A 15,453-nucleotide genomic window follows, 5' to 3' on the forward strand; every position below is an offset into this window, starting at 1 on the left:
TGGGACTAAAAAGTTCAATCAATCAATTCCAACTTTGCAACATCTTTTTTTTTCCCCCGCAAAAAGTTGAAATTGACTGATTGAACCTTTTTTTTTTTTTTGCACATGGCGGCGGAGGCCTAAAGCGAAAAGGTTTTATAAAACCCAGCTGAAGGCCTTGGACTTGGGCGACGGCGCGCGTGCCTACAGAGAGGGCTCTGAGTGCCGCCTCTGGCACCCGTGCCACAGGTTCGCCACCACTGATATAGGTAGTCCTCAATTAGCAACCATAATTGGGCCTGACAGTTCTGTCATTAAGCAAAATGGTTGCTAAGTGAGAAATAATTTGGAATGCTTACCTTGTAACTGGGATAATTAACAAGAAGAAAATTAAAGTTTGTATTTACATTCATTAAAGAGGAAGGATTTACAAGAAAGTAGGCAGGCACACAATGGAGAATGCATATTGAAAGCAATGCAATGGCACCAGCAGCCCTGATTACATTCAGGGATAGGAACTGCAAATGCCCTACACAAACAATCCTGGGTATCCTCCATTGTATATCTGGTTATTCTCTTGTAATCTCTTCTCCAATCCTCTCCACTCTGCAAAGTGGGGGAAGAAAAACACAGGCACAGGACAACGCATAAAAACTGAAATGATGATCATGAGACAGGGATGCTGAAAAGGTCATAAATGTGGGCACTAGTCATTTTTTCAGCACCATTGCAACTTTAAATGGTTGCTGAATGAGTATTTGGTAGGCAAGGACTATTTGTAATATTAGTAGCCATCAACGAATTCTCTTTGAAAATAATTAACAAGCTTCATACATATGTATTTATTTCTCATGCAATCTTGCCCATTCTCTCTCTCTCTCTCTCTCTCTCTCTCTCCCTCCCTCCCTCCCTCCCTCCCTCCCTCCCTTCCTCTTTGCAATCCCTTCAATGTTTTCATCAGTGTTCTGAGCAATAAATCTATTAAACAGACACTTTAAACTCTGTTCACAGTTAAAAAAAATTTCTACGCTGGATAAAAAATTAATTTTAATTCTGTCAGAGTAAAGAGGGAAGCATTGTAATAGGTGGTCTCATGAGTTGAAAAGCTAACATATATTTTAAAAAATAAATAAAAGTATACTGCAATAGTCTTAAGTAGCTAACTATTTCATATTTCCAGATTACATCATTAAGAGACCAAAATAGTATTACAGTAGCATATTCATACATAAGATTAAAATAAACTTAAATAATAGGATATAAATGCCAAAGCTCTATTTTTCCCCATTGTCCTCTTGTGTCGTAAATCTTAGTTTTGGATGATTTGTGTATATGCCATTATGCAGTAGAACCAAGACAGTTAAATAAACTTTAGAGATGTAGGCAACTAATTTTACCAGTTCTGTATATATCTGTGCCTGACCAAGCACATGTATTTTTGTCACAAAAGGGTGAGAACTTCAGCAACTAATGTTCTTGTGAGAAATTAAGTTTAGTGTATACTTATTGGTTTAGAGAAAACATATGATAAAAGTGAACATGGAATGGTATGCATGAAAAAAAACTTGAAGTTTGGTTACTGAACATGGTAAAAGCAGTATATGATAGAAGTAAACCATGCAAGACAATAAAAGGAGTACTTAGCAATGATTCTTCAGTGAGCAAGAATTAAGAAAAGGATGTACGATGACCCTTTGGATAAATGTATAAGGAATATTTGTGATAGTTTTATAAGCCCATTGGGCTTTGACACATTAATTTTCAGATTTTGCTGTATCGTTGAATTTTGGATAGGGAAAATAGTATTAATGGAAAAATTAGAGCAACCAGGTTAATTTTTGTGTCTGAATAGATAAAAAAAATGATGGCTACATTTTAAGATGCGCAAATGTAGTAAAAACAGGGCTTTTTTTCTCATACAACGCCTAGAACGGAGTTCCGGCACCTTTTTTGGATGGAACCTTGTAGGGTAGACAAGGCAGGTTATATGACATGTGTGAGTTCCAGCACCTTTTTTTTTTTTTTTGAAAAAAAGCACTGAGTAAAAATATTGGGTATAGTATGTAATCTGTTAGAATGAAACAGATTACTGAAAATATTTATATGTAAGAGCATGCTTCTGTGTACTTTTTTATATATGGAAGTGAGAATGGGTATGTCAAGAGGAACACAAAACAGATTAAATACAGCAGGAATGGCTTACTTAAAAAGGATAGGATGGTAAAACAGAAAAAGTAAAGTCAGGAATGAATGGCTGCAGAAGGAATGTGCATTGAATCTAGAAATGAACGACCAGTATGAAAAAAAATACTTTTAAGTGATTTGATTAGATTGGAGAATGAATGAAGCCCAAATTACAAAATAATATTTGAAAGAAGATTGTAAGATTGAAGAAACTGAGAAAGTCAGTTGATAAGTTTCTGAAAAAGAGATAAGTTTAAAAAACAAGACAGTGTATAGAAAGGAACACAGACCATTTATTATTCAGTTTCTATATGCTGCCTGGTGTTGTATGTCCAAAGAGAATAGTATGATGGATACGTATGTTCAAAAATAATGTACCATTTGAGCACATTAGGGATATATTTTAAAAACAATATCTGATAGTTTTTAAATAATTATTAATAATTTTATTGCTACTAAACTATCATAATTTGGTTTATAATTCTATTTCCACTTGAAATGATTACAATAATAACCAAACCATGCTACTTGTGGACAGAAAATATTGGATTGTGCTGGTATTTTCAAAGCAGTCTAGCATTTTAGGGTCAGTAACAGAATAAGACACAAAAAAATTAGTAAGCAATAATGTGGTCAAAGTCCAGTGCAGATTAAAAGTCACAACTGTGCTTCTCGGTATCAAAGTTCAGTTTGGGCAGCAAAACATATTGAACCAGAATTCCTATAATCAAGTCACAGAGTATTCTGGGTTGGAACTGTGACAATAATTGCTTATTATGAGGTTATTATGAGTTCCTGACTTCCACTCTAGAACTTTCAGCAGAAACTTTTAGCAGAATGTATAATAGATACTAGTCTACTTTGGTTTAAAACAGCCTACTTCCAGATTTTTCTAACATATTTTCCTATGCAATCTGGCACTTCATTGCCTCTTAATCCAATAGCATCAATATTCCCATGGGTCTGAAAGCTATGTTTCTATGGCAATGTCAAATCTAGGCTTGCAGAGCTGAGATCAATGGAGGATGCATTTGAAAAGATCATAGAACAAATCAATGCAGAGTTCCCACTCAGTGCGCAAATAGCCAGTCTCAAATATCTATGGAGATTCTCAGTCATCCAAGTCATGGTTGTCCCAAAAGTGCTTTTTCAAAAGGCAACTGGATTTCGTTTTCCTTGAAGATGTTTTACTTCTCATCAAAGAAGCTTCTTCAGTTCTGAACCTGAAGTTCTGAACTTAAGAGGCTTCTTGGATGAGAAGCGAAATGTCTTCAAGGAAAAAAATAACACCTTTAGGACAGCCAGTCTCAAAAGTATAATATACAAACACATGAGACAAAGTAATATTGTAACTTATAAATCTAGGAAAAAGAGGATCATCAGTAACAAGGTGGATGGATTCAATTGCAGCAATGATAGCTATATTGATGGAACACTTGAAGGGTCTGTCTCTAGGGAACAGATAGTCACGAGGAAAATTTATGTGGTTATTGATAATGATTTGATGGAATATAAAAAATTATCATCTCAAACCAAATTTGTTCTTGTTCAATTTTGAGGTCGATGGATAGATTATTCAGGTAAACAACTTATTTTTAACATTTTATGCAGTTTCCGTTTATTTAAATTGTATTTATATCTAATTATAGTGTTTACCTAAGGTAATTGAATGATGTGCAATCTCATGAATGTCTCACTAATGTGGGCAATTACTTATTTAGGATTTGCAATGTATTTACAGTATTTGCAATCACATTATTCTCCAAATAATAAACGGTTGAAAATCAACCCAGAACGTACAATTTTTAAAATACATATAACGTTTTTTAAACTGGCATCCGTAAAGTCAAGCAATTTCACCTCCTACGTAGAGTCTAATATTTTTGCCTTCTTTTATGACGAGGAAAATTGCACAACTTCTCGCGAGATTCTTGACCACGTACGGGAAAGACATCGCTTTCGGATGCCGTCTGATAAACGACCTACCGCTCTTGCGAGTTGTTGAATTGCTTTCTTCCACCACCTCTCTCGCGAGATACGCATTCTTCGCGAGAATTTCGTAGTACGCACAATCGATTTGTATGGAAATCTCGCGAGAGCCCGTGCAGCAAGGTCTGGGCATCCCCATAGCGGCAACACAGATCCTCCTACAAGCATCCAAGACGCGGCGGGCGCCATTTCAGGGAGCAGTCGCCTTTGCTAAAGCGGAGTCTGTGTGTTCTTGTTGCGAAGCTTCCTTGGCTTTGCTCGTACTAATTTTTCGAGGTCATTCTTAGTCTAGCTTTTTGCCTGCTGCTGTTGCTGAGGTAATTTTTTTGTTTAAGGGCCAGCGCCCCTCCTCACGCGTATCCAGACCCAGGGAGACAAACGACGGCCGTGGCAGTATCCCTCCGCCTCATAAACACCTGGGCCAGAAGCGAGAGGCCGGCAGCGCAGGTAATAGCTTTCATATTTTTGACGGCTCTCTTTTATGAACTATTCTGGGGAAAGGATAGCGTGGGTTCTGCAAGGTTTAAGGGCGTCTGCGTTGGGCCTTCCCGGTGGCGGGCCCATTTCTTTTTGTCTTCGATTTAATTCTAGTCTGGTCAGCCGGACTGGAAATCCCAGTTCCTGTGGGGTGGTGCAGGCCTCTGCGTGGTGCCCCGGGGGTGGCGGGAGAAAACGAGGGAAGCCGAATGATAACGATTTAGTTTTGGAAATTGTGTGTTTTATTTTCGCGCGGAAGGTTTCGTGGAGTAGAGCTCTTCCTGAGTCTCACGGTTACGATCGGGATATATTTCGCCACAAGATTCCTAACTATTTCTTTATTGCTTTAGATATTTTCGCGGGAAGGGCCTTAAAACTTCGCAGTGTGTGCTGTTGTGTGTTAACGAAAGGCTGATGACCCGAGAGAATAAGGGCGCTTAGTAAAGAGTCATCGTAATAACTACTGCAAGGAGAGTAGAAAGTCTGTTTATTACTGTGGTATTTTTTTTTTTTTGGGAATAGTTATTGGGCCGAAGGTGGGAGGGGAAAACGAACTTTCCATATATCTGCACAAGTGAAATCCGTACACGTGGTTTGTTTCCCAATAATGTGTAGTTTGTAGATATTTTTAAGTAAGTAAATGCATGCATTTTTTGCTTGACAATTTGAAAATATTTCACTCATGTAACTAGACAGTTTTTAGTAAAAGAACGTTGCTTAAAAATCTGATCTTAATTTGTAGTTAGTTCACTCTCATGCTAAGTCACAAACTAATTTTGAAATGCGGAAAAGTTTCAAAAGTGGTTTGTTGCAACCTGGGTGTGGGAACAGGGTCTCTTTAGAGAATTATACCTGAACTTTATTGTGTGAATTGTAGATTGCTCTGCTATGTCTTACGGTGGATCATGATCTGTTGAACTGGATATTGCTTCTGAAAATGCATTATCTATATGGTTTTATTTTAATTGACTATTTGGACTAAATGCCCAGATTGCCAAGAAGCAAAACTAGTATTTAACTGGTCAGATGAGTATATCTTTAATAGATGGAAAATAAATATCTGTGCTCTGTATGTATATGTATGTGTGTGTATATCTATCTAGTACAAAAACTACAGTGCATAACACTCATAATTTATATTTTAAATTTATAATTTATATTTTAACCTAGGAAAGCAGGCTTTTAAGTGAATACCATCAGAGTTCTGACTTCCTTGTTAAGAGACTAAATATATATTTTAATATTCCTGTTTACTTGGGTAATTTTAGTTAAATAGCCTGGGATATTTGAATTACTCTATTTGGACTAGATCATTTTTTAATCTACAAAAACAGATAAAGTATTCAATTTATAATACTTGCATTCAAAACTTATGCATTCTATTGTTCAAATTATTTATAACTCATTTTATAAAAAACAATTGGATGATACTGTACTGGATAAATGATACTATTCTCTATGAGCATATTATTTAATGCTGTCTTTTAAACTGCTATATTTTTCCTGCTGTGCTGTTTTTACTATGCTGAAAGCCAGCATTTTTAACAGTCCCCTTCCAATATTTCCATGAATAACTGATATTTCTCTTAAATGCTTGAGAAGTTTTTAAATTTATCTTTGAACTGCTCTGTAATATAGGGCAGTATTTATATTGTAATATAGTGTAGGCCTATTTCAACATCTCTAAAAAATGTAATTCATAATGTCTGTTAATCAGATTATCTTATGGAACTTTTATATGTTCAAGCAAAGAGAAATAGAATAAATCTTTAGAGGATACTTGGGGGGCCATTTAGTGAATTCTGTTCTTTCTATATATAAAATTGCAGATCTTCCAATACTGTTTTGTTTGAGGATATGTTTCCTTTAATATAAGTTTGCTAAATTGTCCAATGTCAAACTCTGTAGCATTTGTTTCCCATGCTTTTTATTCCCTATATTACTTAGGACAATGTTGAAAATATTTTAAAATGCAGGTGTACTTTATTTTAACCTAAAATGTAGCATGAGAAGATCACAATATGCTACATGTACAAATACTAAAACCTAAGCAATATTTTTCTGCAAATAGTTATATTTTCATCCAAATACCATGAGATGGATTATTTGCTAGGTTTAGTTGTTAGTTTTCCAACAGGTTTATCACCTTTGGATTCTTAATAAGTTGTGTTGCAACTTATTGATTTGTGTAGTTATATTTATTCGTACTATCATTTTAAAAAATATACCAATGTGAAGTTATTTGCTACAGATTTAATCAATTTCTGGACATAATTTGAAAGTGTATCCCTAATTTTATTTCTGTGACATGCTTAGAAATGTTTTCTACATAGTACTGCTTCTTTTCTCTTCCTATAGGGCTGTGAATGTTTAATGGGACATTCTGGATGATGATACTTAAATACAGGAATTTTGAAGATACTGCTTTCTACATAGCAGTAGCAGTTATATCTTCTGGTAGATATTTGTTTCAGAGGTAGATAATATATGAGCACAGTAGTTCTATAAATTGAGTATCATGACACAGAAGTTGATTGAGGCAGCTTTAATATTTCTTTCATTACATTGGAGTCTACATTTACTGAAAGTTTTCCTGAGAAATTCTCTGGACTTGACTTAAATGGCAAATTTATAGCAATGTGCAGCTATTTGAGTCCAAAGCAATTATGAATTTTCAAATGTAAGAAGGCTTGGTGTGCCTTTTTATGGGGCTTGTGCCTTTTTATGAGCCTCACAATAGCCATACAGTCTTATCACAAATACATATTTGTTTACTTAAACATGTATTTTCCTGGGAGATGCCAATGAATGCATTTTGTGTCCCCACATTTCTTTAAATATGTGACTCACTTTGGATCCAAATAACTTCACAAACTATAGATTTTATAATCACTTTGGAATATGTGTCATACGCATTTTTACTTTTTGAAAAAGTTGAAAAATTATTACAGCCATTTTTACTAATTGTTACAGAAGGTGTTACAGCAGTTTGAAATGGTACATTATATAGGAGATCTGAATAGAAACATAATTGTTGCTGTAATGGAAGGCAGATCTCCTTTTCATATTTCCTGAATTCGGTAATGAGCATGCATTATATCACATATTCCATCTTTACACTATTTTCTTAAAATGTAGTAAAAGAAAGATAATATGCACATCTGTATTTAGAAATTTCTTCTGGTTTCATCTTATGTACAGTAATTGCCACTTGTAAGCTTTTCCATTTCACTAAGTACTTGGTCATAATTGTTATGGCAAATTTGGCAGCTTACATTTGCCGCTGTGGCGTTGACAGTTTGCATCTGAGAATCTATACTAGCTAATTCCATATAAGAGATTATTAAGATAGCTTGACTAATCTGTTTCGAATTTTTGACCCAAGGAGTCAATGATTCATGGCAGATTTCGGGGGATAGGAAATCATCTAATTCATGAGGAACTTCCAAACTGAAGCTCTAATGAGCTTTTTTCCATCATAGGGATGTTTCTCCCACATCTTGGAGGTAAGGCAATAATAGCACAACATGAGTTACATTTGAAATAAATTTTAAGGAAGTATTTTAGATGAATAGACTCTTGAAGTAAGGAACCATTTAGGAACCAAAAGTAATAATGAACATTCCATTTTCTTTACTTAGAAGAACATATACTACCGTCAGGAGCACAGTTTCACAAATCCCAGTGGTTAAGGATAGTAACTTGATCAGACTTTAAAAATCATTATCTACTTCCAGTACAGGATTTTTTTACAGGTTGTTCATGATCTGTATCCCTTGCATTGCTTCTCCATGATTGAAATCTAGGTTTGGTATGGAACAAGGAAGCTGAAAAAATATTTCTATACCACAGTGGCAATATGAGCTACATGTAGCAATGATTTTGTGAAATCTAGATTGAGAAATTCAATAGTGGATTAAGATAATATGTTGTGGTTTTTTAATAAATTGGTAATCATATTGAATAAACAATTTATTTTCTTAATCTACTTTTAGATTCTTTTTTCTAATCTTGTTGTGGTTCCTTAAACTCATAAATTCATTTCATTAAAAAAAAGTTTACTTGGGTAGAGTACATATTTATGAAGTACTTCTAAGATAAGAACTGACTTATTCTTTGAAAGAAAAGTACTAAACACACGGATAAGTTCAGTTTAGCTGTACTTAGTGTATATTTCTAGAGCAACATCCTTTGGAAATGTGGTACCACAAAATCTTAAATTGATCACAAATATGGAAGTAGATTCTTGACTAAAGGATCTTGTTATTTTTTTCTAGGTGTCCTGAAAAATGGCTGATGATATTGATATTGAAGCAATGCTTGAAGCCCCCTTTAAGAAGGTGAGAAGATATGCTAACAAATTCTTTAGCAATATTCATTTAGCATTATTCATGAAACTACTGCTGAACTATAAACTAACATCCCTGGAGTCCTCATGATTTATCTTATTGGACATGCATTACGTGTATCTTACCAGTAACTAAATGCTGTTAATGTAATTATATTGTGCAGTAGTTTCACTTCAGCGTGATGAATAAATGCCCATCTATCTCTCTTTGTAGACTTGCCTAACGATATCTCACCTCTACTCCCATGAATTCACCTTTGATTCCAGTGTGAACTGTCAATCATAAGGTAGTAATTGAGTGACGTATCGCTGTACCGTGGTCCCCCTAGGTAAAACAAACAAACAAACAAACAAAAACACTCCTAAAAACTACCACCTCAATTTTGATAGACCAACAAGGTGAATGCAAAGGTTTGGGCAAACAGCAGGGTTCCAAGAATAACTTTTTCCCTAAGTTCATGACAAGCAAATCCTTATTAATGCAAGAGGAGTTACAGCTTTTTTTTTAAGGATGGGTTATTAATCTTTTAGAAACACCAGACGGTAATCAAAGTGTTATGTGAAAGTTGTTTCCAAAATTCTTGGATCCCTGAATAGTTCACATAATAGTAGATATGAAAGATATTTTGAACTACATTCATTGTGACAGAGTACTCTTTTATCTAGTAATTTCTTAGAAATCTTTAATGTACCTTTTCTGCACTTCTGAATACTGAGTACCTAGCTTCAGAACTAAACAGGGAGCAAGTATATTTAGATTTCACCAGATCTTCATAAAACTATGAAATTATGCATGCAGTAGCACTGGCGTCACAAATTTATATATACATATACATTTAAAACTTAATGTGCAGTTGAACTCATGGTGTAACTGGTGTGATAACTACTATAAACATAACAGCAACTGTTAGTTGATTTTGGAGTATATTTAGTGCAGCTCTTTGATATGAGATTTGGAAAAGTGTTGTAATCTTTTAAATGTTCATGTTTTAGTTTTATGTAATTAGTACTTACGTAAAATTTTGAAATGAATATAAATTGTAATGTTAAGTATATTGTATGCTAGTTTAACATGGATATTTTCCATGTAAACAGGTTTGGAAATAGGAAATATTTAGGCTGGACTGGTTGGATTTTTGATGAATGACTTGGGAGTCGACATTACTAAAGCAGTGTGAATCCCTGTTTGCTTCAGGGCGAGATGTGTGACAGAGGTGGCATCAAGCTCTTACAGTCCCAACCCTCCAACGAAAATGGGCGAAGATCTCAGGAATGGCATCGGTCACAGGAAATCGATAGTGGCTGGCTGCTAGCTTGGTCACTTGGGGCTTAGGCAGAAATATAGCCTTGGTATTGGTCAAAAGGGATTATAGTATATGAATGTGCTTTTAAACTTGGTATTTCTTGTTATATTTTATCCTTTAACCACTTCAGTGCTGGAAACTGCAGGATGGCTTTATTTCATTGTAAAGAAAGTTTGTACAATTTAAAACCTTTTTAAATAGTAAATTTTCTATTTATAGTTGTATGACTTAAATGTAAACAGCAAAGTGGTTAAAAAGTCTACCTTAATTAGTAGCATCCCATATTGAATATAAAATTTAGTATTAAATTTTTGTTTTGTATTTTCTTATCCCTGCCCCCATTACCCTTTGACCACTTGAAATGTTTCCACTTCGTCCTCATGATGTTCTTCTATCAACCCTGCTTAGGATGAGAACAAATTGAGCAGTGCCAATGGACATGAAGAGCGAAGTAAGAAGTAAGTATTTGCTGGCTCTTTAAATATGCTTAATAAAGCATTCACATTTTAGATTCATAATTTGGATACTTAACCTCCCTTCTTCAGTTTTGGTAATGCACTTTTTAGATTGGTTAAAATAGTACAAAAAATAGCAAACGGTTTTGTATACATTTGAATATTTTAACATAATTCTTCCCCCAGCATTTGTCCCCCTTTCTCTCCAAAACAAAAGACCACCTTTTCAGGATAGAAAACATACAATACAACATCTCAATTTCATGAACTAATTGAAGGGGAAGGATTGTCTCTTTAACTCCAACATATTTATATGTACATTTTACATAGTTTAAATGCTTACAAAATTATGTAGATATGAACATTGTCTGAAAAAGTCCAAATTCACATTTTGCGCTTGCATATGAAGTTTACCAACTGAATGTCCATTTAGAAAATTGAGCTTTTACATTAATATTTATTGCTTCTTGAGGTAATGGGATTATATTAATTACTCTTAACTTGAAATTATGATGGTCTTCTGACTTTCATAGTAGAAAGTCTAACTCCCTCACTCTTTCCTTAGGCTCCTTCAATTGTATATGTTTCTTGCAGGCTATATAACCATATTGGAATAAATGTTGCTTCATTTTTTTTCTAGAAAAAATTTCTGTGCTTTAAAGATGAAGGGAAGCAATTTACTAAATTTTTGTAGGTGAATCTCCAGCTAAAGTAAATTGTTCTAATTGTAGAAATTCAGAATATAATAGAGGTTTTTACTCTTCAAAATATCATGGAATGGTTTTATTCCTATTGTAGGCTACTTTAGCTACTCTTTTTGGAAAACTTCACTTTGAGAAATATACATAAATTAGTTTAAACAGGACATTAATTATTTCATAATGTTGAAGTTATTACAGAAGGCATTAACTCAAATCCCAATATCTTGCCTGTCTTCATTAGAGGTTGTTTTTTTTTTGTTAGACATAGGTTTTTTATTTGGAGCTTGGCAGTTAAGCTAGGTTGCTAATGCATTTCTAGCTGCTCAACCTGTACACCGGGAAAGTCAAGGACCCAGTTCAGAAAGATAAGTAGCTTTGTGGCAGAGAAAAAGTAATTGTAGTAATGATGAAATACTGCTTCTGTAGAGGCTAAAAATCTAACTACTGCTACATTATATTTGTAGAGTATTCAAATGTGATCCCAGGTTCTTATACCTTGTGCTTTAAATTAAGATTATTCTGTATGTGAAAACAAAATACAATTAACAGTGATAAATTGTAAAATAGATTTGGCAATGCCTTTGACCTCTGTAATTGTTTGAATTTATTCCTTTTATGTTGCAAATTTATTTAGAATATAACAAAAGCACATTGCTTGAATTACACCTAGAAGAGTAATTAATAAAGGGCCCTGATTTGATCATGTGAAATCTGCCTAAATCTAAAGAGCAGCCAACATTATTTAGTTTTACTGTCTTTTCTAGTGGATGGTAGCATTTCCCTCTCCTATAATTTATAATTTTATTTGAAATGGGGGAACGTGTGCAGATTTGTGTATATATTTTCTTCTGTCAAAATCTGTATCTCAAGCTTGGCAGCTTAGTAGGTAGACTTCAACTCCCAGAATTCCTCAGCCAGAAGAAACCCTAACCATAATTGGGCTGTACAGGTAGTCCTCAACTTATGATCACAATCAAGTCCAGAATTTCTATTGATAAGACAGTTATTGAGTTTTGCCCCATTTTACAACTTTACTTGCCACAGTTGTTAAGTGAATCACTGCAGTTGTTAAATTGATAACACAGTTGTTAAGTAAATTTGATTTCCCCATTGACTTTATTTGTTAGAAAGTTGCAAAAGGTGATCACATGTTCCTGGGACACTGCAACCATCATAAATATGAACCGGTTGCCAAGCATCCAAATTTTGATCACGTGACCATGGGGATGCTGCAATGGTGGTATGTGTTTTTTCAGTGAGGTAGTAATTTCAAATGGTCATTGAATGATTGTAAGGTGAGGACTTCTTGTATTTCTCTGCAGTTTTTCTACCAGCCCTGATTAGTTAAAATTCCTCTATTAAATATCTTGGCAGGAAGATTTTATGCGATTTTGCTGCTTATTTTGAATGGAGGAAAGTTTTTTCTTTTCCTTTGGAAAAATCAAAAGAGGCTTGAAATTGTAGGTCATTAAATTAATAAACTATCGATATTTCTGTTCCATTAGTTATATAATTAGATCATAACAGTACTGGGCCGAAATTAAATGTTACCTTATCTTACGCTATTTTTACAATAGTTTAAAGATAGATGTTTTATAATGTGTTTGTTTGTTTGATTTACTTTATAAACATAAGGAGCTTTTTTCTGTTGATTTTTGAAAATCAATTAAGTAAAATAATTGTTTTAGTTGTATTTTGTTCTCAGGAGCTCCCATTAAGTTTTCCATTCAAGGGATAAACAATTTCAGTTTCAGCAATTCTGTAGTATATTTCCAATCTGTAAAGTGGTCAATAAAACTTTATCCTAACTTTCTTCCCCATATTTTAAATCCTCTTTTTAAAGAAAATTTTGTCTTAAATGTTTTATATTGAATTGTCTGGTAAGCTGTTTTTAATGTGATAAGACAGAACATGTATTTACATGAAGCAAAAGTTATCTATAGCTTACATAGTGTGTATTCGTAGGCTTTGAAGGTATATTCACTAACTTATCTGATCTTTTTAAATATTTTTGGTATTTAGGAGTAGTTCCTGTACATTTAATTAGACCTTTAAAAATACCTATATTATAGAAAATAGGAAATAACTATATTGTAGGAAATAATTAAAATAGTGATTTTTTTTGATTCTGAAAACAAAATTGAAGACAAGTGTTGCCAGAATGTGTGAGACTGCTCCTAGAAAATGGAGTGAGGAAGGAAGCTGGCATGCTAAAAAGCATCATCCTCCAAAATCTTTTTTGTTTCCAAGCCGACCTCGAATACTAAGTAGTCTCCACATGCTTTCTAGAAATGAAAAGGAATTGTAGTTGCAATCAATGCTTTGCCCTACCTACCCAAAAAAGACAAAAAATATTATTAGAGTTAGTATTTGCAAAGAACTAGAGAGAATGGTAGAAAGCAAAACACAAATAAAGGTTGTAGTTTGTGACAAGTGGTTTGTGACAAGTAGCAGCCATCTCTTGTGCTCATTGGCCTCAAAAGACTAGGAAGCGTTGTTTTTGTAACCTTTTACACGCACACGCACGCACACACACACTTTCATATAGTCATGAAGTTGTTTAAGTAAGTTTCAGTTTTCTTAGGACCAATTATGAAAACAATAAATTACAACCTTGTTTGTATCATTCTGGTTTAAATTCCTCCTCATTGGGAAAAATATTCCTATAGAAACTTTCTGTTTAAGCAATGAATATACACGTTATAAATTGTATAAAAGACCCAGAATCTTTGGTTGATAATTTGCAGGCTACATAAATATTTTTTTTAATTATCTGGCAGGATATTAGTTTTGCTTGGCTTCTCCTTTATAATTAATTATTTCACTTGCTGGAAGTCAAACACAGGTATTTGGATCAAGGCTTTGTACTGCAAAGAAAAAGCTCTGATTGCCTTTATATTAGGCTAAGCAACACAAAATTAAAGAATTAGTTTTTCTTATAAAATGGCAGTATCAAAGGGAAAGGGATGAATGAGCCACTTTCTATAACATCAGTTTTGTAGTACAAGACAATGCTTTTCCTGCACTATGGGATGAAATGGCTACAGATAAATTCGGGCACAATGCACTTAATGACTGCATTGGTTAGCGATGGAAGCTCCAGTACTGATTATGGTTGTAAGTCAAGGACTAAAGAGTGCTTATGGGTCCTGCATAGACAACATGAAGTAATGGATTAATACAAGTTGGTGCTTTATCATTTTTTATTATATGGGTTTGTGATTGAATACACATTCTATGGCAACTGCAGTATGAAAATGCTTATATAATGTAATCTCAGAATTCCAAATATAATCCCCAAAGTTTGAACTATATCATTTTTTAAAAGAGTTGAGGACCACGGAGTAGCTATAATCCCATTACAACATGTAGTCATCGGGGATCTTGCACAGTGTTTTCATGATTTTTAGTTTTTAAATTGTGATATATATGTTTGAAAACACTGATGTTAGTTTTAATTAGTCACAGGGAGCTTCAGGGACCTGGGTTCCCCATGTCTTGTGTAGAAGCTTTTTCATGGGGTTAAATAATTTAGGTGTAATAAATCTTGTGAAATGTTTAGCACACTAGGTTATGTACAGTATATGTCAATATTGAAGAAATTGACTTAAACTATTATTTAGAAATTTAGTACAGGTAGTCTTTGACTCACAATCACAATTGAGCCTAAAATTTATGTTGTTAAGTGAGACATTTGTTAAGTGAGTTTTGTCCCATTTTGTGCCCTTTTTAGCCACAGTTGTTAAGTGAATCATTGCAGTTAAATTAGTAACACAGTTAAGTGAATCTGTCTTCCCCATTGACTTTGCTTGTCAGAAAGTTACAAAAGATGATCACATGACCTCAGGACACTGCAACCATCATAAATATGAGCCAAGCGTTGAATTTTAACCTTGTGACCATGGAAATACTGCAACGGTCATAAGTGTAAAAAATGGTTATAAGTCACCTTTGAACAGTCACTAAATAAACTGTTGTAAGTCGATGGCTACTTGGATAAACATTTTAAAGTACTA

The 15,453-nt window shown here is 34.0% G+C and overlaps 1 protein-coding gene across 3 annotated transcripts in view; it reads left to right on the plus strand.

Moving 5' to 3' along the window:
* The first annotated feature begins 4,291 nt into the window (after positions 1 to 4,291).
* RBM39 (RNA binding motif protein 39) overlaps positions 4,292 to 15,453 on the plus strand; it is a 29,255-nt gene continuing 18,093 nt past the window's right edge. The window contains exons 1-3 of one of the 3 annotated variants that reach the window (XM_015815556.1): positions 4,292 to 4,599; positions 8,907 to 8,969; positions 10,690 to 10,739. In XM_015815556.1, the coding sequence (XP_015671042.1) occupies positions 8,919 to 8,969; positions 10,690 to 10,739 (101 nt within the window). In that variant the 5' untranslated portion in view covers positions 4,292 to 4,599; positions 8,907 to 8,918. Of the gene's footprint in view, positions 4,600 to 6,973; positions 7,087 to 8,090; positions 8,136 to 8,906; positions 8,970 to 10,689; positions 10,740 to 15,453 lie in introns of those variants that run through there. The other 2 variants (XM_015815557.1, XM_015815558.2) reach the window with 2 other exon arrangements.

Source organism: Protobothrops mucrosquamatus, unplaced genomic scaffold (genome assembly GCF_001527695.2).
Source record: "Protobothrops mucrosquamatus isolate PMUCROS unplaced genomic scaffold, P.Mucros_1.0 scaffold351, whole genome shotgun sequence".
Taxonomy (NCBI): Eukaryota; Metazoa; Chordata; class Lepidosauria; order Squamata; family Viperidae; genus Protobothrops; species Protobothrops mucrosquamatus.